The 27,495-nt window shown below is 33.1% G+C and overlaps 3 protein-coding genes across 6 annotated transcripts in view; 1 reads left to right on the top strand and 2 right to left on the bottom strand.

Annotated features, from left to right (window-relative positions):
- The first annotated feature begins 135 nt into the window (after positions 1 to 135).
- On the top strand, positions 136 to 7,594 carry Ash2 (set1/Ash2 histone methyltransferase complex subunit ASH2). 3 transcript variants are annotated; one of them, XM_076382567.1, is made up of 12 exons: positions 206 to 223; positions 298 to 369; positions 539 to 691; positions 979 to 1,157; positions 1,235 to 1,407; positions 2,216 to 2,390; positions 3,121 to 3,329; positions 4,408 to 4,585; positions 4,707 to 4,851; positions 4,926 to 5,061; positions 7,103 to 7,354; positions 7,424 to 7,594. In XM_076382567.1, the coding sequence occupies exons 2-12, from the start codon at positions 347 to 349 to the stop codon at positions 7,526 to 7,528; spliced, it is 1,728 nt and encodes a 575-aa protein (XP_076238682.1). In that variant the 5' UTR covers positions 206 to 223; positions 298 to 346; the 3' UTR covers positions 7,529 to 7,594. The 3 variants fall into 3 exon arrangements, with proteins under 3 accessions (XP_076238681.1, XP_076238682.1, XP_076238683.1); XM_076382566.1 differs by having other exon boundaries at positions 136 to 369; XM_076382568.1 differs by lacking the exons at positions 206 to 223; positions 298 to 369; positions 539 to 691; ... (2 more) ...; positions 2,216 to 2,390; positions 3,121 to 3,329 and adding an exon at positions 4,204 to 4,275.
- Positions 7,567 to 9,038, bottom strand: LOC143181893 (DNA-binding transcriptional regulator BolA). Its single transcript, XM_076382571.1, has 4 exons — positions 8,878 to 9,038; positions 8,142 to 8,356; positions 7,911 to 7,979; positions 7,567 to 7,825 (listed from the first exon to the last, which is right to left on the bottom strand). Exons 1-4 carry the CDS (start codon positions 8,906 to 8,908, stop codon positions 7,748 to 7,750), a joined length of 393 nt encoding a protein of 130 aa, XP_076238686.1. The 5' UTR covers positions 8,909 to 9,038; the 3' UTR covers positions 7,567 to 7,747.
- Positions 9,039 to 10,448: 1,410 nt separating this feature from the next.
- LOC143181892 (uncharacterized) overlaps positions 10,449 to 27,495 on the bottom strand; it is a 161,316-nt gene continuing 144,269 nt past the window's right edge. For both annotated transcript variants that reach the window (XM_076382569.1, XM_076382570.1), the window contains 2 exons: positions 16,904 to 17,192; positions 10,449 to 12,593 (listed from right to left, as the gene is read on the bottom strand). In XM_076382569.1, the coding sequence (XP_076238684.1) occupies positions 12,426 to 12,593; positions 16,904 to 17,192 (457 nt within the window). In that variant the 3' untranslated portion in view covers positions 10,449 to 12,425. The remainder of the gene's footprint in view (positions 12,594 to 16,903; positions 17,193 to 27,495) is intronic.

Below are 27,495 nucleotides of genomic sequence, written 5' to 3'. Positions count from 1 at the left end.
TGTAATTAAGTAATATTTAATGTTTTTTGTATAATATTTTATTTGTAACAATATATATAAACAAATTATTTTTATAAATTATTGAACGTATTTATAAATCTTGTAACTAAAGTTGCATATATTAAATTTTCCAATCTTTTTAGTACTTGATCAATGGTTGTGTACAGTAGTTTGAGGTTATGGTCAAGATTTGAACGTTGATTTACAGTATAAACTGTGTAAAGTATGTATAATTATGTACAATTGAAATGTATATTGTTATTAACAATAGAAGTTTAATTGTAAGATAAAAAATAGGGAAAAAATTGCGCACAATTTCAAATAGAATAATTATACGAATTCAAAAATGTCAGAGGAGAAATTTGAAAGGTACGTATTTATAAACTCACGTATCTATATAAAATAACATTTTTGTAATATTTAATGACTCAATGCTTGTTAAATAAATAATATGTATTAGCATAACGATATTAAGGTTATGTGTATATTGTATATATACTTATGTACTATATAGCTATATATTACTTCATTTCCATAGTACACCAAAAGTAGAAGGACCGATACCTGAACCTGTTGATGAGAAAGCAAAAATAAAACCAGATGATAAAAGCAAACAGAAGAATAAATTGGAAGAGACTAATGATAAATCTAATGGACGAACTAATAACAATGAAAGTTCAAACTGTTATTGGTAACTTATTTAAAACTTTCATGTAACATTTTCAGTGTAGGGTTGATACATGTATAGACTGATCAGTTTAACTGGAAACTCTCTGAGTATTGGCAGCATTTATTGTAAAAGCTGTTAGCATTGTAAGTGCTGCTAACACTCATTAGTAGGTTTTTAGTTAGACTGATCACCCTGTGTGGACGAAAAGGCTGTATTTCGTATCCATCCCCTCCACCGAACATGTTAAATAGATGAACAACATAATAGGTGTAAAATACAGTAAACTTTCATTAGAATTCACTTTTTAGTGGGAAGGAAAGAAACCTTAATATTGTAGAACTATTGTGTGCTAGCTGTTCAAGATGGTTTCATGAATCTTGTATTGGATATCAATTGGGCAAATTAGTACCCTTTATGATGAATTATATATTCATGTGCAAGAACTGTTCTCCCACTGGTTTAGAAAGCTTCAAAAAAAACCAAGCCCGTAAGAATATATTTTATAAATAACTTAATTACTATTCAATATTTCATTTCCACTTATCACATTTTTCAATTTTCCAGCTTTTCCACAAATGTGTGTAACAGCAATAGCAAATCTTTTACAAATGGCACAGAAGGAAAGTGAACCAAGAATGCTTTTTCATAAAGATAAAGACATTATTCCTTTCATTGAATGTCATTGGGATAGTATGACCACAATGCCACGCAGAGTTACACAATCTTGGCATGCTACAGTAAGTTCTTCTTTCATTATTAAGATGTGATTTCCTATATGCAATTGTCGCATGCGATCATCATACATGACTGTCCTGTACAACTATATGCAGTACTTAAACGCAGATCGTGTTCTTCAATATGCAAACCTCGTATTTGGAATTCATAGATTCCCGTAATTTGCATATCTATTATATATCTTAACAAGCTTTTGCCCGCAGCTTTGCTTGCGTAAATGTCGTAGATTGACTAAAACGTTGTTTAATGTTTTCAAAATAGCACAGATATAGTAAAAGCGTGTTTAAAATCTACACCATTGTAGATTTTACGTTTATCGCCTGCATTTACAACAAGATTGCTACCAATTACGACGATTTGCAAATGCAAAACGCTTATTGGATAACAGACGAATGAGTTAGTATGCATAACAATGTGACGGCACGTTATACTGCGGCAGCCGCGTGTGCTGGTTGTTTGTGGAGATTGCATATAGAAAATCCAACCTTTAGTAATTTGCATATAATTAATTATACGTAACTTTAGAAAATAAATGTATTAGTATTTACCTAATTTAGTTATGGATAACAGTATTTCTAGTTACATAAACTGATTTTATATAAATCTGTAGTTGTATATTCCATTCAATAAAGAATACTTGATTCTTATGCATTTAATAAGAGTTTTTATTTCTATAAAATACTATACGTGATTATGATATAATAATAATTTGTAGTCATTTATAGACATTAGATTATTCGTTTTATTTTTATTATTCTCAAATCATATCAAAGTTGCTTTTAAGAAAATGAAACAAATATATTTATCCAGATACATAGAGCCCTATTAAAAGACGTTGGGACATTATTTACTATTGATGAAAGTAGTCCAGATGGTCAATTATTTGGACTCATATGTTCTGACCTCCTAATGATTAAACCAAACTATGAAGCAATGATTAAAGGTGGTCACTTAAAAGTAACAGAAATGGGTGTTCAGCATGTTGGTGAGTATTATTAACAATAACAATAATTAATTGGAAAAATTTTATTGCAATTTCATCCGTTTGTAATTTTTAAATTTAGAAAAGAGGATTTTAGGTACATATAGGGTAATTTGCAATTTTTAAGTGGACCTAAAAAATAAGATAGGATTATTCTAAAAAATTTGGCAAAGAAAATTACAAATAAAGTCAGGACCAAATTTTATGATAAATGACAATAGCGATTTTATTTATAATTTCTTATATAATACTAAAAAGAAAAGCAGTGTTTTTTTTTTATTTTATTTTTAATAAGGAAGATATCAGAGATATTTTAATTGTAATCCATTGAGAATTAAAGTTGTTAATGTTTTATTATTATCATACATGATCTATATGAACATCTATTTTTGTCATTAGATTTCAAGTTTCGTTGCTTTTATTTTAGTTATCTCTTATCTTATCAAGAAATTAATCAGCATCATGATATGATGTATCAGTTTGCTTAATCATAATATCTTTAACTGTAATAGGTTGAGCTTTCAATAGATTTAACTTCGAGATCCATCATCAATATGTAGTATAAAACAATACTGCAAGTAATTATTGATTCAGTACGCTAAATAATTTGTAGTTAAAGTTCTCTATAAATATACTTCATAATGCGTTTATGTTGATATGTATTTTCAACAATAACACATTAGAATCACCACTTACATAATTGATCTAATAAATATTGTTATGGAATATATAGTGCCACTTAGTGGAGGATTACGTGGTCGCAATGCGAAACGTAAATTTCCTGGAGAAGGAGCAGGTACAGGACCTGGAAAAAAGGGGAGAGGTTCAGATATGACAGCTCCTAAATTACCCGCTCATGGATATCCTCTTGAACATCCATTCAACAAAGATGGCTATAGATATATTCTTGCTGAACCTGATCCTCATGCACCTTTTAGACAGGTAATTATTACTGTGTATTTAACAATTCGTAAAACTAAATGGGTATTAATCAAATTCCAGTTTAAGTAGTTAATTGTAGTTCATTATAAATTCTGTAGTCAAATGGAAAAACCTAATATGTCACTTTTCCAAAATCAAAATATGTACTATTCATAACTCTTAAAAAGTCCCCTGAAAAGTATTGCCTCTAATGCTTTTTAGGGAATTTCTTATGGGACATGTATAACACATGTATCTAGACCAGATCTAACAGTTTACAAAAAATGATACTTGTACATTACGTATTATAAGAAAAAAGCAAGGTCGCAGTTTATGACATGTTGGCGTATCTTCTGGTTTACCTAATTTTAAAACTGCTCTACTAAATAATTAGAAAATCATGACATGTCAGGTTCTGCCGTCTAACTACAGATTTGTAATATATATTTCGTGTTTAGAATTGTTTAGACAATGTGTTTGGGTTTATGTTACGTCGACATATTTAAAACAGTGCCATTTTTTGAGAAAATCAATTTGTTGCGGGTTGTCTATTTTCTTGAAAGGCTTGGTCTGGTTGATCGGTCTCAACGGCAATTGACGCATTGTAATGCCAAACACATTGAATATTCAGGATTTATGGGTCGATTTTCCGAACAGAGACTCTTTTTGCGACGTCCTGCAGGTCCTACATACTTACTGTAATGAAATGCATTAGATCTGTGGGCATTGTACAATTGGGAAACCGCTCCATTTTCCTACTGGATTCCTCTAAGGTCCACTTCATGGACATCCTCCTTCTCTCATCTCATAAGATGCATGGAAGGAGGATTGCGCTTTTTGGAGGCATTGATAGATTTCGAAAGATATAGAACGTATCGAACTTCGGAACGTATTGAACTCTTCAACTACACCGAATTTTTCTTCAGTGCTGTTTCAAATTTTTATAACCTTGTTTTCATTAAATCTGGTTTGTTACATGATCATGAATGTTATTATTTTTAACTAGCAGTAATATTCAAAACGCTTGATATATTTCACAAGAAAGTAATTCAAAACAATGTCACTTGAATGTATTATTAAAACTAATACTATTTTATAGGAATTTGATGAAAGTAGTGACTGGGCAGGAAAACCTATTCCTGGATGGTTATACAGAGCCCTAAGTCCAAGTACAGTCTTACTTGCTCTACATGATCGAGCTCCTCAACTTAGAGTTTCTGAAGATAGACTAGCAGTTACGGGTGAAAAAGGCTATTGTATGGTCAGAGCTACTCATAGTATGTTTCTAAAATGTTTTAATTGCATGAATTGATCTTATTAATCAAGATAAATTAAATGATTTAGAATTTCATTATACTAGATTTCTATATTTTACATATTATTTATATATTTTTGTAGATGTAAGTAAAGGATCATGGTATTGGGAAGCAACTATTGAAGAAATGCCAGAAGGATCAGCCACTAGACTAGGATGGGGTCAAGAATATGCTAATTTACAAGCTCCACTTGGTTACGATAAATTTGGTTATTCTTGGAGATCTAGGTATAAGTAATAACCATTTATATATAGAAAAGCATTTATATAAATAAATAAACATTTGTTACAACCATAAACAGGAAAGGTACAAGATTTCATGAAAGTAGAGGTAAACATTACAGTAATGGCTATGGAGAAGGTGATACCTTAGGATTCATAATAGTGCTACCAGATACACATGATGCTTCACATTTACCAAATACATACAAAGATCGAGTAAGTAAGAAATATACATTTTTGAACACATTGTTGACGGGGTATTGTGAAATGAATATTATCTCATTGTCAGTTCCCGCACATTTATTGGATAGTATGCTAAATATGTACGAAACCTTTTAAGCTAACACCACATTTGCGTTTCGTCCGCGCAGATCGATCACTCGTGATTAACCTCTTAACGGAGGGGCACTGTATCGTTTCCAAATGCGAGAAAAAATCAGTTGATCAAATCTTGATATCGCCTTTTAAGGCGTTATTTCTAGCGATGGTCAGAACCTTTTATAATAATTTAGGGTTTTTACCTGCGCTTGACGCCATTTACCTACAACAGTTACTAATACAGAGCTTTTTAGAAAATATCGTTCTTCCGTCAGTAAAACAGTTTTCTCAGGCTGAGTACCGCTCGTCATCCCACGTTGGGGATTTGCGTTTTGCCCATGCAGATTTAGGTATTTGAAATAGCTTCAGAACGAAGTAACTATTGAATTTTGTCTGTATTTACTCGTTGAGGTCAATTTTGTGTCATCCATCTCATATTAGTAGTCCAGTCAAGAACAAAATTTCTTACAGTCTAGACGGTCAAATGAAGTCTTCCGTACTTATCTTAATAATTCTTATAGAGGATGAGGACTAATTCATCCTTGCTTGGCTCCTGGTTGGTAATGACTGCGCAGCGGTGAGTAAAATCACTTGGTTAGAGAATATAGAGGTTTTCACCCAGGTGTCCTTAAAGCCTTCGGGACGGAGGAACAAATTCCTTTCGGTTTGGGTTCCGTTGGAGTAGATGTGATGTCATCTATCTTATACTAATCCAGCCAAGAGCAAATATCATCTTTACTTCTTCTATCTTATGTCCTCGTATCAATAATTCTGACATGTCTTTCCAGCTATTTGGTTCAGGCTGCATCTTATTTAGCTATATTTATCCTTTTACCCCTCATTGGGCTCGCGAATCCTCGTTCAGACAATACTGTTTAAAGACGCAAAGATCATATTGTTATGAAAACATCGCAATAGGAGTCTATTATCGCTGAAGAGGCTCACAAGATTCTTGCGCGTTTCTTGACTGAAAATTGATAGGTTGCATGTACAAACGCCTTGTTCTCGCTGTGATGTTTCGTTGCAATGTTGTCTTTGAGTCCCCAAGCGAGATTGTCGCTTCATCTCATACCATCTTTGAACCATTCCTAGCCGTTTGACCTACTAGCTAAGATCTAAACACTGATTATCAAAGGCGTAAAGAATTTGAATCTCTGGTGTTTTTATGAAGTCACTATATTTCGGGAACGCAGTATAAAGGATGAAGGCTTATCGTCCATGTTTGGATACTTGATTGTAACAGCTGCTTCGGAGCCCATGGTTTTGTTCTGTGAAGGGTTCCATGAAGCGAAGCTACATCATCTGGCGAATTCTATTGCGACTGAATGGTTTAAAAAATATAAGTTTCATCGTGCCCAAATGAAACAACACTTCACACTCAAGGAGGACGAATTGCGTCGAGCGTCTCATACAGTTTTTTCAAGACAGTTTGAGAAAGGATAACCAAACGATATTTGGTCTTTGACAATTTATAACTGAAATTTAAGATGCGTGTAGCCTGAAAAGGGAGTGATTAAAATTAAATACTTCTAAGAGCAGGCAATGGTTGGTGACCAACTGTCTTCAAACTATCGGCTGTTTGGGATTCCTTGTTATTGGAGAAGTGTCTGAAGATGGTAAGCGACTCGACGTCGTATTTCTAAAGAACAAGAATATTATTCCTGGAGGATTTGGCCACAGAGTGGGGAAAGCTGTTTTGTTTTTTAGTAAAGACTGTGATGAACTTCATGGCACTTACCTCAGAATCGTCGACTGGAAACATATTCTGAAACAATTTTTAACATATAAGATCTTACGTGTCGCATAAGCCAACTGCAAAGATCAGTCCGCGCAGACGGAACGCAAATGTAAAAAAAGTTGATTCACGTCTCCCGTTAACAAGGCTTTAATATAGTTTATAAAATATTTCTACTTAACATCAAATTTATATTTTATTTAGCCATTGGTGAAGTTTAAAAGTCATCTTTACTATGAGGAAAAAGATCAAGTTCCAGAAGCACTCAAAGCCCTGAAACCTTCAGATGGCAGTAAAATTCTGTTTTTTAAAAATGGTATATGTCAGGGAGAAGCATTTATTGATATTAATAAAGGAGCTTATTATCCTACAATTTCAATTCATAAAAGTGCTACAGTTTCTGTAAACTTCGGACCAAACTTTAAATGTCCTCCTAATGATGTCACGTTTAGAGGGGTGCGTAGACTATTAATTAAGGTGAGGAAACAAAAGATATTTATACTTTCTATTACTTATACTTTGCAGATGCACGAAAGAGCAGAAGAAGCAATAGCAGAACAATCAATGGCTGATATGCTTTATTTCACTGAAAATGAGGGAAAATTAAGACTGGATACTTTCGCTTTATGACATTAATGTATTTTTTATTTTCTTATTTTTATTTTCGATTTTGATTAAATAATTTTAATGATTTTAGTCATTTATATTTAACTTATTTTACATATCCTTCTTTAACTTTATGCGATAAGTTAATAAAATTAATTACCATAAAACTAAAAAAGTATATCCAATGTGGAGTACAATGGATAATTTGAGCATGAATATAAAAATCTAATTATAGAACTGCGATTATCTTCCAAAACCACCTTTGCAAGCTGGACTTGGAGCTACTTTTTTGTTGTCTTCCCATTCATCAGGTGTTCTTGCCTTTCCGAAGAAAACATTTAAGATTTATTTCCTGAGTACAAATACACAAACTGAATTCTTTTTGAAAATATTTTTTCATACTTACTACTATCGATAATGCATGTACACTGTCTTCCAATTCTGCTTTCAACAGACTATTTATCATTTGATGTCGCTAAATAAATGAAATTATATTTTTTTACATATACATTTTACTAGAAAAATACTTACAAAAAATTCTGACTGATATCAATCAAAGATGTTACATCAAACTCATTACTTTAAGAGTAATTCTATTCACTTCGAATGTCGAGTGCGTTAAATCTAAGAATCTTACCTTAATACGAGTTTTATCTTCAAAGCTGTCTGACACAACAACTACCTTAAAATGTGTCTCAGAGCCATCAGGAGCATTATGCATGTATGACTCATTTATTACCTCAATGTGCGACGGCTTTAAAGAATCTAACTTTTTTCTTATTGAAGTTTCTACAGGATTATTTTTTAGTAGAGTACTCATATTTTTCAAAGAAAGGGTGATGTTCTTGCAGTCTATAAATAATTATAAATTACATTACAAGTGTTTGTTGGATATTGCCTAATGTTTACAAAATACAATAATACATTTAAGCAAGCAATGTAAGCAATAACAAAAAGCGTATGTATCCATTTGAGTAGTGTAAAATTACTGCATTATAACGTCCAAATTTATTAAACTTGTATACAAAAATTTCACGTTTCACTATGATTATGATATTGTAATTTATATCATAATATTTATCTCATTGTATATCAACCTTTTGCGGACGAACATTATCAAATAGCCGCCCGAAGTCATTTGAAATTAAATAAGACCGTTCACAAAGGGTCAAAATATAATTAATTATGATCTTAATAACGCTTATATAAATGTATTCGTATAAGTTAAAGTTAATACTTAAATATAATAATTACTGAATTTTTACATACTATTAGCCAATTTATATGAAATCTAACCTATATTTCTTGCACAATACAATACCGAAACAAGTTCTATACGTAATGATGGTGATATTATATGCAATATTACTTACTATTTCTTATTAATAACCACGACCTATACATTCATTAAATTATATTAAATTTCGATACAAAAATATTCGTAAATTTTTAACTTTGCAGTAAGAATACTGCCCGGGAACACGATAATGAAATGCCAATAAATTTGAGGCTTTTGACTAACCTTACCTTACCCAAGTAAACGGTCACGTGGTAATTGACTCGTGACGATGATCGATTGGGTTCTCATTCATTTCTATTCATAATTATTTAATCATCATTATAGTGTTATATTACTTTAATATTGTTTTACGCGGATGTAATTCAAATTAGAGATAGAATGGATAAAATATTTTTGTGTAGAAAAAATGTCTATTTGCATAATAAATATATGTATTGACACACAACAAACTATAAAATGTATATCACGAAACATAATAATATTCGTACTCGACTTTACTCATCATCATGTATTTATTGTATTTCATAACAAATTATTTATAAAGAACTCAACCTATAACGAAGAACATTGCAAATTTAAAATATAATACTATAAAATCTAAAATATTTATCAGTTCCACAAGAATACTTTTTAGAAAACTTTTTCTGTTTCTTTAAAAGCAGAAGATAACTGTTTATTTATTTATTTCGATGTTTAATTTATTGTGCGTGGAGCGCACACGTTCATGAGAATCCCTGTCGTACAGAATTTATCTACATAAATACGAGTGGAGGGGGTTGGTGGCTCCGCCATTTTTTCATCACCTAACTGCGCAAAATCGCGCGTGATCTCAAGTTTTATAAGTTTTTTAATTCTGAATATTGCTCGTACACCCTACAAAAACTTTGGAAATGTAAAACTAAGTTGATAACTTATTAGTACACATACTCGTATTTGTATTTTAATTTGTAGAACTACAAAATGTTTCTGTACACATAGACATATTCGTATTTTTTTTAAAAAGAAAAAAGGATATCAATAGACTCTGAAATTAAACATTAAAATTCGTTTGAATTAATTAGAATTCATTTAAAAAAGGGAACGAAAAATATATGTATCCCTTTCATATACAATATACATATTTTCAACTTTAATTTATTATTTATTATTTCGTAACCTCTGCATCTAAGATTACTATTACAATCATTTAATCCCCAAACTGTAATTTTGGAATACAATAGAACGTCGATTACTGGAATTAACATTAACTTCAAAATTCTTTTACTCACAATTTTCTTTTACTTTAGATAAACTATTACTAAGTGATAGTCTGAGGTTTAGTTGAGATCTTTATACAGTTTCATTGTTACCGAAAATTCTAGATAATAAAGATCGGGGAAACACATTATTGTCCAGTTCGGATAATCGACGCTCTACTTAATGTAATTTCTTGACTGTTTTCGATGTAAGTGTAATTCCTAGCTGACATTTTACCGAAGTTTTATCATTTATAATAAAAATGCTAATAATTTATTAATAACATTAGTTCTTGGTTAGAAACGTTTTTCGTATTAGAAGTTAGAAATTGTATATAATTTTCTTATTTAAATAAAAATGGTGGAAATAAATCATTTTAGGTGGCACAGGGTATAAGTACACATAATGTATGCTTTTCAATGTTTTATTTGATATTGTTGTATTCAGACAAGTATTCACAAAGAAATATTCAAGCTGCGCCAAAATGTTTAAAATACAACTTTTCAAACAATTATTATCAAGTGACTAGGTGATGGATATGTAATTCCATCTGGATTTTATCTTTATGTAGGCACATTATTGGTTTCTTAAAATATTTGTATCGCGCTAAAACATTATGCCATCACATTTGTGATACAAATGATGCTATTACATATTTACATTCTATAATATTACGATAGAGTTCAAAGACTGGACCGTGAAGGAACGTTAATACAATTTTTTCGTACAGGATAGAAACAATTGTGATTTTTTTCAAGTAACATTTTTATCTTCTTCATTTATATTATTCTCGTTGAATTCACTCTGCATAAATTATCAATCTTACTGCAGTTGCGTGAAAGCCGTGGATACAGGAAATACGCTTAATGTACAAACGAATAGCTTGACTACTTTGAAACATGGCTCAATATCAAGCAATGATCTTTTTGTTCTGTAAAAATTTGATCAGTTAATATTTAGCCACGTTTCAGGCACGGCGTTCCTTAATACAACAATACAAGTAAAATACCATATTAGCATATAGTACGAGCTCAATATGAGCTCTTTAATAGTATTAACAATCTTAAATTGGCCTATATTACAAATATCTACGAAATGCTACATCATTCCCATCTGAAAGGATAAGAAATGATCCTGGTCGAGCTCGGCGTCTAATTTGAACTCTTTCCCCGTCCTTTCCCTGCATAGCATACTAAGTTTTTTTTATTTTATTCGGAATTCCGCGTACAAAGGAAAATTTCGGGGTTTCACTCTAACGATCGGCCATTATAAGAATGAAAAGTAGTTTACGCCTTCATTACATTATATACCTATTTACACAGTAACAGAGCCGCCAGAAGGGACGCAGGAGATTAAAAACCTAGAAAGACAGCTCCGACGAACGTACATTTTTAGGTATACATTAATACTAATGCTTTGAAATGATTTCTCCTAGTAATCATGTAAAAACGTACACAAAAGCTACGAGGTAACTCGTGTTGTCGTATTCTTTACGTTTCAGTCTCATGAAGTTCTTGATACCGTCGTCCTGCGTGCCGAAGTCTAATAGACTTCCATACTTCCGCATACGCGAACGATAAAGCAAGCGGGACAATAGTTTTCGAAAGATTGTTTTCTTTCACGGCAACACGCGTGTGCTTTTGAGATGTATTTCACGATAACGTATAGCAGAAAGTATGGTAACAAGTTTATCACCCTTTTCTTTCTATGTCTTTCCTAATATATCGTTACATCTTATGCAACTACAGAGACACGATTATCTTTACTCTGATAATAAATTTTCACAAAAATACTCGGTATCAGGAGGATACGATTTTATTTTTTCAGGTGCTTTTGACTCGAGGCACTTTCTGATATGTTTTGTGGGAGGTATCATAAGCGTTTAGTTTCTCTTTTTCGACGTTCCTCTCAGACTTTCGCGCGTTAAAAGCTACAAGCTATTTCCTATCTTGTTCTCAGTCACACGAATGGATTTATTCTTATGATACACTCTTCGACTATTCTGTTCTCTCTGAATCTACTCCACTTGAAATCATTCTTATCCACTCATAGTCGTGATAGAAATATAAGACAGTTAGAGAAGGTTTAAAAACAAGAATGAAAGTCCATGAAGAGAATAAAATTAGATAACAGTTCTACCATTAATTTAGGTCAATAAGTCAACGAAAATCCCTTCAAATGGAGTAGGTTCAAGGAGAACAGCAGAAGTTAAAGGATCTCGTCCCTGGAACGCTGCATTTCTTTCTTTACGCTTATTCGAATCCGAATTCTCTTATATTACATCCTCTCCTTCTTTCAATACAGTATCTATCTTACATACAGGAAAGCATTGATTACTGAATGGAAGGTTCGTAAAGATATAAAACGGCGTAACGTTACTCGCCGTCAATAGACGTAAATCGTCTTTAACTGATCCTTCAGTTCAGGAGGAATGGCACAAGTCTCCGTCTCCGGCTTCCTTTTTACCAGGCGACGCCAGCGTCCCCCGATATTTTTGCGGAAGCCCTTTGCAAATCCAGACCTATCCGACGGTAATGTGTGTACAAGAGTATCCTGGAACACAGAGAGTACAGATTTTAGTTACATTCTCACTCAACTTTCATTATAGTAAGTTAAAAATTAATTATTTTTCTAGATACAATAATTAATCTCTGTATAACGTTTGAAACTAGACAATACGAACTTAAATTACATTTAAAACAAATATGATGCGCTAATCAGTAGAAGCCTCGTAATCAACTTGTTTTGTTTTCTCCCGTAATAAGTTTTATTACAAATAATTTAAATAGTCAAAATTAGGATATTATAATAAGAGTGCGCTCGATCAAGAATACTATGAGTACGAACCACTTTCGCATATATCGAACAGATAACATTGCGTAATGAGGACGAGAAGATTCTATTTTCAACAATTTAGCTTTTCTGCACAGTACAGCGAAATTTTTCATCGCAGGTTTACATAATCACCGAAATATGAAATTCTTTTCATTAAAGAATGGAGCCAATTATGTACCAGCATAATATAACTGACATGATAATTTGAAATTCTAGTTTTCGACATTGACGTATCAGAAGTGGTTTTAATTGTATGTTACTAGCCTACTACTTTGAGTTCGATATCATCGTAGTTGTACGTTGAAAAGAATGACAGCTGCACTTTACTTATATTACCACTTATTCCTTGGAACGTTGCAACGTAGTATGAACATGGCTTTTACTGCTCGTTTAGAACGTATAGGGCAAAGCTCAATACTTTGTGCTATTAAATTATACTCGATGTTACTACACGTTCTACCGGAAATTTCTATCTTACTTTTACGTAGTATAACTTAACGATTCATGCAAAGTTATTAACATTTTAACCTATTGATAATAGAGAGCATTAAAAACGATACATACTATGTATTTATTTTACATTAAAGTAACTGTATGTATGGTTATATTTCAGTTTGTGTATAATACGCGGAATGCTGCTCAGAAAGAGGAAATATTCGAACAAAAATTTTCCGAATTTAGGTTATGAAAGCGTTGAAACAGACGCCGCAGACCTTCGCACCGTCACACAAGCATACGGGTGACAGTAAGGCCATGCAAGAATTACGGTCTTCGATATAACACGTCGCGATATGACTAGAACGATCTATCAAGCGTGGAAATAGTGTAGAAGGCATCGGCGCGACTGAAAAAGCGGAATACATCGTATATCCGGGTGCTATGTTACGACACTGACCGGTAGGGGCCAAAGCTGAAAGAGCGAGAAAGAGGGACCAAAAAGAGGGTTATATACGAGGACTATCGAACGAAGACGGACGGTTAAACGAGTAAGCGGAACGAGACGGTCACGTGGTGAATTGAAATGCAGAAAAGGAAGCGGGACAAAAAGGTGAAGAATGAAAATATCACGTTGCGCGTTTCGACCAATCGAGGCAACGGGATTATAGGAATAGTGCCAATATCGTCAAGGAAAGACACATTATTTTGTTCACGACGAAGCAGCTGCACCCTGCACGAAGTCTGGCTTGGCAAACGGTCGCGGCCGCCCACCCACGCTAAATTTAGAGGCAGCCAGGGGGGTAGAAGCGGCTTTTTAGGTGCGCCTATCTGTTCAAAATACATGACATAGTGGCTTTTGCGATCTACCAGACGAAAAATTAGACGTCGCGACGTTCCGTATACATAACGCATCACCGTCGTCAACAACGGTAATGTCAATCTCGACTAGACCGCGGCCAGCCGAGCACTGAATGCCTGCTCTCCACGTGGCTGCTCGAACAACATAAACAAAGCCGTTTCTAGAAGTCAAATGAGGAGAAAACGTTTGAAAGACTACTGTCACTAAACTGGCCAATTTTTCTCGCAAAATGTTGATGCATGTGTGGTCATTGGTGAAACCCAACACGTCGTGGGAAAGTCCGAATGCATGTAAGCAAACTGGAAATTAAAGCCATAATAAATGACGACAGTAACGTCGCTCGAAGGCACGAGTTCAAATATTGAATTCGTTTTTAATGCACTGCGTAAAGCAAACTTGCTACCACACTTGCAATGAAACGAACGTTGATGTCGTAAAAAAATGGCTAAACAAATGCACTATTATAAAATTTATCGAGCGGTTACGTCTTTCGTGGAACTAATCGCGTAACGCATCAAATAAAAAACCTTGAAAATCCAATCTTATCTTGCTCCCTCAAAGAAGCTGTTCTTTGTGCTCGTTTTCAATCAAGCATGAGAGACTACGTCACACGAGTCTTACATCACAGGTATCACAACTTATGTCATCCTGATGATTTAGATAATCAACAGATTAGTCTTCACCGTGCGGGATCATAAAAGTTCGTAAACGAGTCATATGGGCATCGTCTGATATCCGGTTCCAGAATTTGTACACGTAACGGAGTTAAATATAGAAGTGCGACGGTTATTCTTGAACTCGATACGTAACGGAGTTGTGATAATGAGCATAGTTCAAAACTAGCAGAGGTATATGGGGAAGCAGTAAAGATCTGCCGGTAAGTGGAGCATGAAACTGAAACATACGGTGTCATAACGGCAACAAAGCAGAGTAGAAGCGGCAACGTTGCCGATTGTTTGGGATTTTTCTGGCGGCGAGCCTGGGACTGAGCCTCGACCTTACAACTCGTTTGCCCGTCCTTGGAGAATCGTAGCGCCATCGACTATTATTAATAATCGCAATTTTAAAATGTACTGTGGTTATCGAGAAGGTCCTGGGTTTTCGCGCCTTTTCTAATTTTAATAATATTCTCTACATCACGTGAACATATATGTATAGATATATGATACGATGGTGTTGCACAAGGTTTCACAATTCTATGATTCGCAGTGTTTTAACAAACGAAGATAACCGTTAAAATTTAGATAAAAATGTGTAGCTAAAAACAACTGCTAGTAAATTAAACGATTGGTTTTGAATGAGATAAACTGACTTTTGTATTAGGATAATGAACATCTGGAATCTTGTCAAGTATAATGGTACATATACGTAATGTGTTAAATTGTTCGCGTAATATAACGAATTATTACTAACGTTTGTTTCTAACTGCGCAATTATTGTAAAAGGGGATTACGGAACTTCACGATTCATCAATTTAATGCTAATCCTCTCTGTGTCGCGATTGTTCTACGAAGACGGATATAAATGTCAATGTCGATTATTTTTAAGAACTTTATCTCGTATTCGTGTTCATTCTACGATTAAAATGTACAAATATATGTATAAGAAACCGGTTACGAAAAAAAAGCATGATACATTCACTGACTCACTGACTGTTAACCATGATAAAGTATGATTTCATTACAAGAAAAAAAAACGACTTCTGATAAAAATTAGACTATAGTAACTATATCTAAACACGTACCAACAATTTAAATATGAATGCATGTGTATTTCCAATGACTGCAATAAGCTCACGTGTACACGTGATATCATATAATCATGTGCAAATATTTTTTTTCATGAAAGAAATGAATATTTTAAATGAATAAAAAAATCTACGTATAGCTAATATTAACTGTTAAAATAACTGTCATAATCGGACTATTAAGTAACATTACACAAAGAAATATAATTCTTAACATATCTTATAACGGCATTAACAGAATTATTCTTACGTATTTGACATATGATATAAAACACATACGTAATATGTAAACAGTTACAAACGATCTCTAAATGTTAATTCATAAAGTGTTGAAACTGATATTTGAAATCCAATTTAACAAAGTTGTTGAAAACTAAAAATGTTTATGTGCAATAAATTAAAAATTTCACTGATCGTATTCATTACACTTCTCAAATATATAGAAAGACCTCCAGCAATAGAATCAAGTATTTTAATTCACTGATACGTTCATATGACACGGTACGTAGATTGGAGTATATGAAAATCGATCGGCTCCGAAATAGTATACGCGAGCCCAATAAAGTTATAGCAACTTCAACGCGGTTCAGTGGCCTGCCAATTTCATATTACCGTTTTAAACGATCGCTATTGCCGCTAACCATTTCGTCCCATCCTAATCGAATTGTTTGCTCGAACTTAACGAACACTGACCAACGTCTAGCTTCCTCGTCCAATGTCTCAAGAACGGACATTCTAACAGTGTTTCCGATCAAACGAAATATCAATGGCCGTTAGAGTCCTCGGATTATCCTGCCATCGAGCCAGGGATAAGCCAGTGAAATCTGGTAATACTGGCTCTACTGGTTAGCGCAGCTGGTAAGAAGGAACACAGAAAGGAAATACGCGGAGTTCTCGTTTCCTTCGCGATCGCGGGCTTGAGTGAAAAAGGAAGAAAGCAAGAAAGAAAGAGGAAGACAAGAAAAACACGGTGTATATACCAACCTGGTCGTTGTACAACGTGTACTGGGCCGGTATATGAGGCGGTGGATAAGGAGGCGGAAACTGCCAGACGAATTGATCAGCCGGGTTGGCCGTAGCATAGACGTTATCCTGTTCACCAGCTGTATTATTTCCCAGATCCGTTGACGTCGTAGTCGTTGACATCTGCGTGCAACAACCCCCGTCAGGATAGGGTGGCGGGACGATCGTCGAGACCGGCGATGTTGCCGTTTGAACTACGGTCGGTTCCGGATGCACAGCATTCGAATGATCCTCCCGTTTCCGCAGTTTGCTGCGGACAAGCCGAATGGCTATCATAGTTCCGTTGCTCCCGACCATTTTTCTTTTGTATTTCAGGTACAGCTTCGAGAGCCTCTTACAAATTTGCGGTGCAATTTTCGGGCTGTTTTTGCGCGACTCGGGACGAGTCGACGATCTTAACGGTTTCTGAAGGAAAAAGGAGCGAGCCGAACGACGAGCCGTTCGTTCTTATGCGAAGTAAATAAAGGAATTCGTCGAGTACTATATTCCAGTCTTTAGTTTCTCTCTCCCTCTAGTTCTCTCTTTCTCTCTCTCTCTCTTTCTCTCTCTCTCAAGCTTCTCTATTTCATCGTGCCTTCTTAAAGCTTTTGTCACAGACGACGTATCACGCGAACCACTTGCCGAGTTCCGAGCGTCCCTTCTTAATTTATTCTACTAACGAGCATCGGTCGAATATCGTTTTGACGGTTAAAGCCTTCTTCCAGCCCACCTTTATTCCTATTATTGACACTTTGTACGATCCCTACGTTGCTGCACGGTTTCCACACGGTCACAGCTAACGGCGATCCGCTCGATGACTAGCTTCGAAAATCCTTGGTATTGAAACGCGACACTGGATTCGCGGCGAATCGCAGAGCGGCGATTGATTTCCCTGCCTTTAAACCTCGGAAAATACCACCACCCGGCTTTTCTCACTGCCGAAGGGCGTGCGAGCTGCAAGAACTCACTAAGGATCACCTCGTTCCGCTCATTTCAAAGCCAACTGAGGTCTGAGCCAGAGGATGGCGCGCGACGTTATTATATATCCCCCCGTGACATCACGCGTGTACGCCGTCGCGATTGGAAGGCGCCACGAGCCCCGACCAATCACTGCGCATGTTGCGTGGAATTCGAATGGTGTACGCTCGCTCGGGAACCTTATTGTCGTCATTCTGCCGAGACGTCGGAAAGGCCGGTTCCGAACGACGCAAGGCTTCTTCAAACCAGGAACAATTTCTCGAAATAGCATAATCGAATTCACAGTAAAGACGCTTTCTCTACTCGAATATCAGGCGCGAGCTTTTGTGGCGCTACTGTCGATGGAACGTTGGATTAATGAAAGTTTCTTTTTAGACCGTTATCGCGTTACTTAATCTGGTGCCCCGATCATGTGATATTCAGAACGTATCCGTTAAATCCTATATTATATGCTTTAAGTGTCGTTTTCAATTAAACTGTTAAGCTAACCGATTCTCTGTGGAAAGAGTATCAGACACTCTATCAGATAATTAGATATATTCGATCAAAATTTATTGTCGTGCCTACTCTACAGTAAAGGTCTTTTGCTTTTATGATATCAAATCATAGTATAACACAGACTACATATGATAGTATTCCATAAAGGTTTGCAACTTTCACTTATAGCTTTTATTAAAAATAAAAAATGTCTATATACAAATATGTATACAGGGTATTTCGAATTAATTGATCAATAAAAGGTACTTTTCTTCCCTTTTGTTCTGTAGAATATGATACTAGCAAAAAGAAATTTTCTTTTATCCTTGCAAAACGATTTTATCAAGGTTAAATTCTGGTTTACAAGGCTATTAAAAATTTTGAACACGTGCCTACAAATGCGGAAGGTCTTAAATTAAATGGGCGTGTTTAATTTGTCTTCGTACTGTTCACGATAGTATCTATACATTGATATTCGGGCAAGATTTTAGAATTCAATTTAAGAGACGTAAATTAATAGTAATGAGATAATTATGGTGAAAATAAAAATTTTCTACTACGTATAATAGAACTCATTCTGAATATCAAAGGAATGACAAAGAAAACGAAGAAGAAACATTTCTTTCGAATTTTTCATTTTATTTTTATTATTTAAAATTTTTTTTGTGTATGTTATGACGAGTATTATAAAATTACTTGTTAAAGGCAGATCTACAGTCTTCCAATATTATGTGGTTATGAGCGTTCTCTTTGTGCCTTCCAGGTCATTAAAGTGGCCTGTTTGGCTAATTTGCTGTATCCTCGCAAACAATATACTTTCAAATTTAACCTGATGCTTGCTAGACGCGCGTCCAGACAGAATTGGAGTAGTTGGATGGGTGTATCGCGTGGTCTATTTAATTAGTATCTATTCTTGTCCTGTTGGGTGTGTACACGTTGCGGCAACATTACAGAACTACCTGAACCAATACACACACGTTTACCGATTGACCATGCGGTCGGCTTTAATATTTAATAGTTCGGAAAACATCTAAAACTTGTACATCAAGATCGAGTTGTTCTGGCCAGATATGTGCCAGTGATTCTGAAAGTGCCTGTAGTCATGTGTTCTAAGAGACGATTACATTTGTGTTTGTATATTTGAGCAAATTATAAGAATATAGAATTTTCCAAACTACTTGTTGCCATAATGCAGACTTATTGTGATTTTGGAATTTTTTATTAATCTCCAGAAGTATAGTGCTAGATATATTTAAGAATCTAAACCATTTAAAAAATACATGGTACAAATCTTTAAAAACATGTGGCCATTCAGATTTTGTAATTATGTTTATTAAGTTTTAACAATATTTTCGAATTTCTGGTTTTTCATCGGTAGTATAAGATCTCCAATTTCTGATAACTTAAAAGTTTTTAAAATATGCTTATAGTAACTTTTTACCAGTTATTATTCATACATCTATAAAAATAATTGAATTTTTCTAAACAACTAATTTAAACCGATGTAAAAATAAACACAAACTACATGCTGTTTAGTTTAACCTTGTAGTCTACTTATTTTTCAATTATTTTGAAAAGGAGTTATACATTTAACACAAAATATGTTTATACCTAAAAGTTTTAATTGTAAAGTTTGATAAAGAATTTTAAGAAATTTTACCATTTTTAACTTATATTTATATTAAAAATTTGACTTTTCTGTCACTGCATAAATATTCATTTTACAGAATCAAGAGTATATTACTATAACATATATTTAAGACAATTTTATTTAAGAGAAAATGATCAGAAGTGACTCTAAATGTTTATACATATAAAAGAAGCCTCGTCAAATAGTGTCGCATCTCAAAAAAATCTATCTTTTAATTCTATAGAATTAAATTATCTTCCGTAGTATAGTTATTTTTTAGAACATAATTATAAATAGAAGCATGTGCACAGGTAAAGATATAATGAATAATGCTTCCGTTCCTCGTGACAGATAAGCACAACTTTCTTCCTCTTTGTAGGTTCTATCAGTATAGCTGTCATGCACCATATTAAGTGCTTATAGATCTTCCTCTAGTTTTCTCAGGTATCACGACAAAAGCTGACTCATCGATCATTCAATATCTGTCGTGTAATAGGTCGACTGATAAACACAATTCTATGTTTCATACCTATGCTGCTACAATGGCAGATCTCTATCATACTGCGCATCTTCATTTATATGTATACAGTAAAAAAGAAAACAAATCATTTATTATAGAATACACGGAAACATGTCAAAAACTGACGAGATACGATATCAACAGTGGTCGGAGGGATTAATTCTCAGTGATACGAGAAGTTTGAATAAAAAAACAGCTCATAACAACACAACAATAATGCCATGATCGGAGGCTTAGATAAAACACAAAAACTATGTCACGTATTTTTGCGCCTACTCTGACACTTCGAAATAAAAAAAGTATTTTAAATTCAACAACGCACCTTTCACAATTACGAAGAACGGAATATTAGTTCAAGCTGGAAGAAATTAGCCCTGACTAAGATGCTCGATTTTTGGCACGTCAGCAAACTAAAAATTGAGGTGGTGTCAACTTTCTGACACTTGACCAGGTCACGAAGAGTCTCAGATTTAACTGTGTATCGGTTGGCCTTGTGTCCAGAAGTGGGAGAGTAGCAAGAAATCTCTGATGATCTGGTTTCTAATTTCCATTGGATTAGAGGATCTTTACGATTTCGGGAGGTCGTAAAGACGAAACGGAAACCCGAGCATTCGCGTGTCGCGTGGCATCGGTCGCCTGACGACTACAATAGCGCACATGTGTCTCAGAGTTAATCCAGACGGAAACAGAGATAAAAGACGGCGCGTGGTTGCTAATGCTGCTTGGCCAATTCTTTTGATTCTCTTTTCAGGGAACTCCGTCGGTTTGGCGACCTCGCCAGACGAATTTCCGAGTCTGTTCTGCTTTACATAGAGATCAAGTTGGATGCTTTCCACCAGTCGACTAAATAGCTCACAACATGGCATCCCAACTCCTTTAAGTCCCTCGGCGCAAGCAAGAATGTTCTAACATTGGATTAATTCCCGCGTGTAGAAAGACGTAAAGTAAAACGAGCAACGAATAAGGAATAGAATAGAAATAAATTTGTATTCAATTGCAGTTTTCATTTTATTCCGTTATTTGTTATTATTTAATTATTATGCCATTTACAGAGATTTCACTTGATTTTAGCAGGAAGATAAAGTTCTTTCTTCATCGTGTTTATAATTGTCTTTTCAAAAATTATACATGTATTTAGACATACTTTAACAGTTTTATGTCTTCATCAAGTCTATGCGAAAGATTGTTTTTTTTTTTGTTGCTATATATTGAATGAATTTACAACTTGATTTTTGAAGAAGTTGATTCTCGAGAATAGTTTCGTTTTCATTCTGGCCACATTGACACTCTCTATCTTGCTCTTTGGCTCTTATTCAATGGCTTTCGTATAAGAAATAGAAAAAGAGATAGTGTCAGTGTAGCTAGATTCGCCTGACGATGAACTGGGTATATAACGAATAAAAGATTTTATTTTAATTAATATCTAATATGATTTTATTTTAATAACTTTTGTTATAAGAGTAAAAGTATACTTTTTTATATTTCCATACATCTCTATTTTTAAATAGATTTCAGTAAATAAGCGGTTTAACAAATTTGATATTTTGTGCAATAGGCATAATCATATTATACTTATCATGTACAATATACTGCATATTTATTACAAAAATGACACAACTCAAAAAGTATATTTTTCAGGTGAAGCAAAAAACTATGAGTTAGGAAAAAATTATTTATTAAATACATAATATTAACATAAAGAGTAGTTTTACTTAATGAAAGTTATCTTACTTGAATAATAATCAGTTTAAAAAATAGTTGTACGTTACTTGCATAAAATGAGTTTCTTGGCATCATTTAAATAATTTATAATTTACATTTAAAGATTTCTTTGAATAAATTGTAGAATTTTGACCTTTAACTAGTAGTCTTTTTATAACGAGAGGTGCATTCAACAAATTTATTTATAGGTGTAATTAAAAAATCACATTTTTTAAGTGCGTCACTTTTGACGTACATTTGTGATATGTATATAAGTAAATATATCATGTTATTGAATGAATAGAAAAATTGACAAATAAATGAGCCAAGATAAGTACCTAGTCTTGATACAATAAAACTTAATTTTTTAATATAGCCTTGCTATAAAACTTTTTAACATTTTCATTCAAGTTTACTGTGACGTAAAGTCTTATTTATTGGTCTCTTTCATTTGATCAACAATTTCATATCTCAGATTTTTTCATGTCAATGTCAGGGGTTCAGTAAAGTAACAAATACATAAACAGTTGAAATAACGATTTGGCTGGTATTATTAGCCCACTAAAATGTAACGTGAATAATAATGAAAATGACCACTTTCTGTGCAGCAGAAAATAACGTGACAGCAAACAAGCGAGCAGTGAAATGTGTTTCGTCCCTTTAAATATAGCGAGGCGTTTTTACATTTGCGTGACTACCTGTGCATGCGACTATAAAGGGTGTCTCATTACAATCTTTTCAAGGTAGACTTCAAAGGATTTTAAAAAAACCACTGTGATGACTAAAAATAAACTGTTTTCAATAACTTCTGTCATTTTTTCATTTTTACGAGTTTTATTATAGTATTGTAAGGAATTATTTTTGAAAACAAACATTAAAAAAAGATAAACAAATTTTTTATTTTTTTCATTTCGTCGTAGTGGGCTCTCGAGTGACCTTGTAAAATTTGTATATATAAGGTCAATCAACTCGAATAGCGAACAGTTTGGCAGATAATCGTGTGGAAAGATTACAATAGGACACCCTGTGTATGCGTTTGTCCATAATAATATTATGTATGTTGTAAAATCTACACGTAAAATATAGCACACAATACGTATTAGAGTTTGATATCTCATGTCTGATTGTATATACCTACAGTGTTAAAAAGTAGGATAATAAGTTTTTACAACTCGTAATGCTTATTTAGTCACGCGAGAAAGATTACAATAAACACATCTCGTAAAATGTTGACTTAGAAAGTAATCTAAAAGTAAACAAAAAATTATGAAAATTAAATTTCTGACTTGCTTTGTATTTCAGTAAGTACTATTCGTGTCTTATGAGAAGTCCATTGAAAAGAATTGCCTCGAATGCTTTCCAGAGGACTTCTCATGAAACACGTATAGTATTCGATATAAACTCACTATACAAATTAACTTCAAAAATTGCAGTTTTGCACTTTCATAGTTTCTAACATTATAAGTTTATGAAGATTAAAAAATGTTTTTCTGAGGTCAATTTTTGGCCTCATTTGTGCATTAAAGGTAAATATGAAAAACACTAATAATACAAATAAGAAAATAATTTCTAGAAATAAGAAGTATTGCGAAACATTTATAAGAAGAAAATATTTTAGTAAAATAAAATAAAATTCTCGCTGTATAAACTAATTTCAGACACATAAATCGTTATAAACTTGCTGATATTTTGTAAGTTTTTTATACCAAAATATTATGGCATTATTTTTTAAGAGTATTTGAAAATTGAACCATTCAATAGCATTAGTAGTTGCGTCTGTAAACAGTATTCAGTTCATATTTATTTTAATAATAAACAATTTTAAGTAAAATTCAATTGATTTTGTTGCACACAGTGTACAAGAATCCAACCAACGATACAAGAAAAATCTACCAACACAATGAAATCAATATCGTACACAGGATTGGAGAAAATGTAATTTAATTGCCAACCCAGATATTAATTATTATAATGACTGTATTATTATGTCAACAATTATTATGATGCTTATATTCAGTAACGGGTAATTATAGTCTATCAGCACTAAAAATGATTAAAGTGGATATAATCAGACACAATTAAATATTACTAAGTAGTCATTAATTATAAAACGATTATATTTATATATATATGATTAGACTGATATAATAAGATAATAATAAAATGTTAATAATGATATTAAACACTCTCTTTTGAAAATATAACTTATAAATAACAAAAGAGAACAAAGATGCTTCAACTTTTATCATATTTTCCCTGTACGTGCAGTTTATAACAAGAAAAGTTTGCAGACTGTAAAACACTCTTGAAAAATCTTTTCAATCTTAACTGTGAAACAATTTCAGATTTATACTTTTATAGAAATTATTTATATTATTATTTTCAAATGATTGTATATTCGTAAAAAAGTTCATTTATTCTTTAGGTTAATCTTTATTTATTATCATATTAGCTCTTTATATCGTCGAGACTTTTGTATTTTTTTGAATATTGCAATTTTTAAAGTTGACGTAACTTTTCGCATCTGGTAGTGTGACTTAGGTCAGTTTCGTAATTCCTGGTACAACTGATACTTATTTAAGGTATTAAAATGTTTTCTGTGTCATCTCTACAGCAGGTGTTTCGCGTGATTCCCCGGCTGCGCGGAGCAGATTTCACTTCGCTACAAAGAAATGGGACTTCTTCAAAAAATATTTACTTTAGACCGTGTGACGTGAAAGATGTCGTACAGTCATCACTTCAAACCGAGCACTCCGTCAATTGATGATTAATATACTCTATATAGCTTGTAGACCCTGTTATAATCACACAAATCGAGAGCTCTAGATCATCGTCTGTGTTTTAATGAGAATCTGTTTAGCAAGTTCATTTGTTTTGATTGACATTATGAATCCTAAAAGTTTGTGAAACTTTTTTGAAATATACTGTATCCTTACATTGTGTTTCTTAATTATAAAATAACAGACACTAGAATATTATCTACTTTTTGAGAGGATTTTATAAAATTATAAACGATAACAGATTTCAATCCTTGGTCCAAGGCAAATTCAATAGTTTCTTAAATATTTGCAGAAATTTATTGTAGTATATCTATACAAAAAAATGAGGCTTCTGCAAGGGTGAGGGCCGAGACTATAGCCTCTCCCTCCTTCCCTAACCACGCCCCCTGCAGTAGTGCCCTCTTTAGAACTTTTAGTTCTTATTCTTTGCAATTGAAATAAAATTAATCTAAATACTTCGTAATATTTTGAAAATTCAAGGCTTCAGAACTTTTTAAATCCGTCAGTTTACTTTCATTTAATTTCAGCCCATCCAATTTACGATTTAATCCTTTATGGCCAGGTGGTTTTAAACTAAAACCACGTTTTCATAGTTTCTTATTTGTTATCACATAGATGGTTATTAAATTCAGTTAAACTGAATTTGCACTGTATCTTTTCATTTTTATACTTTGGGCTGCAAAGGATTAAATACTTTAAGTTGATTTTACAGTTATGAGATAAAGTGTAGATATATGTATATGTATTATTGAAATGAAAAAATCCTCATCCATTCCGGGGAACTACGGAGCTGTACTTAAATAAGGAAATATCCAGTTGTGTAAGAGACTATTTTCAGCAAATTAACAGGATCACGTGAGATCGCTTCTCAGAAAATGTAAAATCTGTGGGAAGTCAGCATGAGTCAAACTATTAGAGTCGATAAAAGAGTAATACAAGTGCCCCGATACGCTAAAAAACATGTTTAGCTTCGTTTCCACGAACATTCAAGTTCAACGTTTTTATCGCTGATAATTGGATTGTATCGATTGGTAGTCTGCTGACTCTGCAATCACTTGTTCAGCTATCAGATAGTTGAGAGATATTGTTTATACTTCCGGAACTTCCGCGTTGGTCTCGACGAGGAAACGTAGCAACAGTTTATAAATAATCATAGTTTTTTTCTGAATTAATTGAGGTTAGCTCAGCGAGAAATTAATTCTTCTGCGCAGGCGTACTCTTATGTTTTACTTTCGAGGGTACGTATTTTATGTGTATACTTTTATCGTCATTATGAATGTTTTATTATGCAGTAATATTATTAGAAATTCTATTCAAGATTGTGTATACAATCTTTTTAAGTGCAAATAGACAAAAGTATAATACAGCATGTACGTAAAAGTATTCTTCTATAAAATACTTTTATGTACAATATTTCACATACTATGCATACTGTTATTTATTTATTTTTAAAATATGATTCGTTTTTAAGATTCGTTTAGAAAAGCTGAAAAAAGCTTTAAAAGTTTAAAAAAGTTTAAGAAAGCAACTAACTGACTTAAGCTGCTATCAAAATACGCATGAACTAAATTCTATTTAAGGACACCTATTGACGTCATTAGATAGTTCAACTTTCAGCTATTTTAAAAAGTAGTTCCGCAATTAACACAAAATAAAAAACAAATCTAACTTCGACGTTTTACTAAAAAATTAAAAATTGTTTATCGTTACATATAGTAATATATACTATAGTCAGTTAACTGACTACTTTAAATTTCAAATTTCAATTATAATGTGATATGAAAGCTTCGTTATGAGACAGTAATATTCACCTAAAATGCGCTACAGTAATTTTAATATAAAATAATCTAATATAAACAATTTTTAACCTAATTTCATATTTGTGTTAAATAATTATGTCATTGCTACATAGTACCTTTAATGAGTTCTTTCTATCAAAATAGGTGTCAGTTTGTGTATTGTTTTCACAAAAGTTTATTTTTAGATTTGAAGGATATTAGAGTGCTATAAATCTTGCGGTCGACATAATTCACAAACAATTTGTGACAACTGCATAACATTGCATAACTTTTTATAGTTGCTATATGTATATAGTCGTGTGTCTACTTCAAACGTAACCTAAAAGTCAAGGGACGCCAATATAACATAGGTGTCAAAAAAGATAGGAAGGTATTAAGAGAAGAATTTATTTTTTCTTGATAAAAAATCAATTTTCTAGGATTTTTTATTCGCGAAATTATATTGTAAATTATTTTAGTCTTTGAAGATATTATTACACATTCCACCTACATTTCTCCTTAATCACCATGTTCTTTTTTCGGTAATTGGCATGATTTTAAAAATGTATTTGATCCATTGATATGAAACTTTTACTGCGCGTGGAGAAAGTATCTCTCTATCGTTTGACGAAGAAGAAGAATGATACTTTGTTTATTCTTTTTATCACTACTAAATTGGATAACTTTTAAAGTCAATTATTTATGTTCCA

The sequence above is a fragment of the Calliopsis andreniformis genome, chromosome 7 (assembly GCF_051401765.1).
Source record: "Calliopsis andreniformis isolate RMS-2024a chromosome 7, iyCalAndr_principal, whole genome shotgun sequence".
In the NCBI taxonomy this organism is placed as follows: domain Eukaryota; kingdom Metazoa; phylum Arthropoda; class Insecta; order Hymenoptera; family Andrenidae; genus Calliopsis; species Calliopsis andreniformis.
Note: the sequence above shows the minus strand (reverse complement) of the source record. Positions and strands in the feature narration are given on the sequence as shown.

Bases quoted from the DNA above. Each gene is read 5' to 3' on its own strand.
- LOC143181893 (XM_076382571.1), bottom strand. From the start codon at position 8,908: ATGTATAGGTCGTGGTTATTAATAAGAAATA. The intron at 8,357-8,877 runs GTAAGTAATATT...AATTATTTATAG, and splicing joins GTGGTTATTAATAAGAAATA to ACTGCAAGAACATCACCCTT. The intron at 7,826-7,910 runs GTAAGTATGAAA...TTCTTCGGAAAG, and splicing joins TACATGCATTATCGATAGTA to GCAAGAACACCTGATGAATG.
- Ash2 (XM_076382566.1), top strand. From the start codon at position 347: ATGTCAGAGGAGAAATTTGAAAG. The intron at 3,330-4,407 runs GTAATTATTACT...ACTATTTTATAG, and splicing joins CTCATGCACCTTTTAGACAG to GAATTTGATGAAAGTAGTGA. The intron at 4,852-4,925 runs GTATAAGTAATA...AACCATAAACAG, and splicing joins GGTTATTCTTGGAGATCTAG to GAAAGGTACAAGATTTCATG.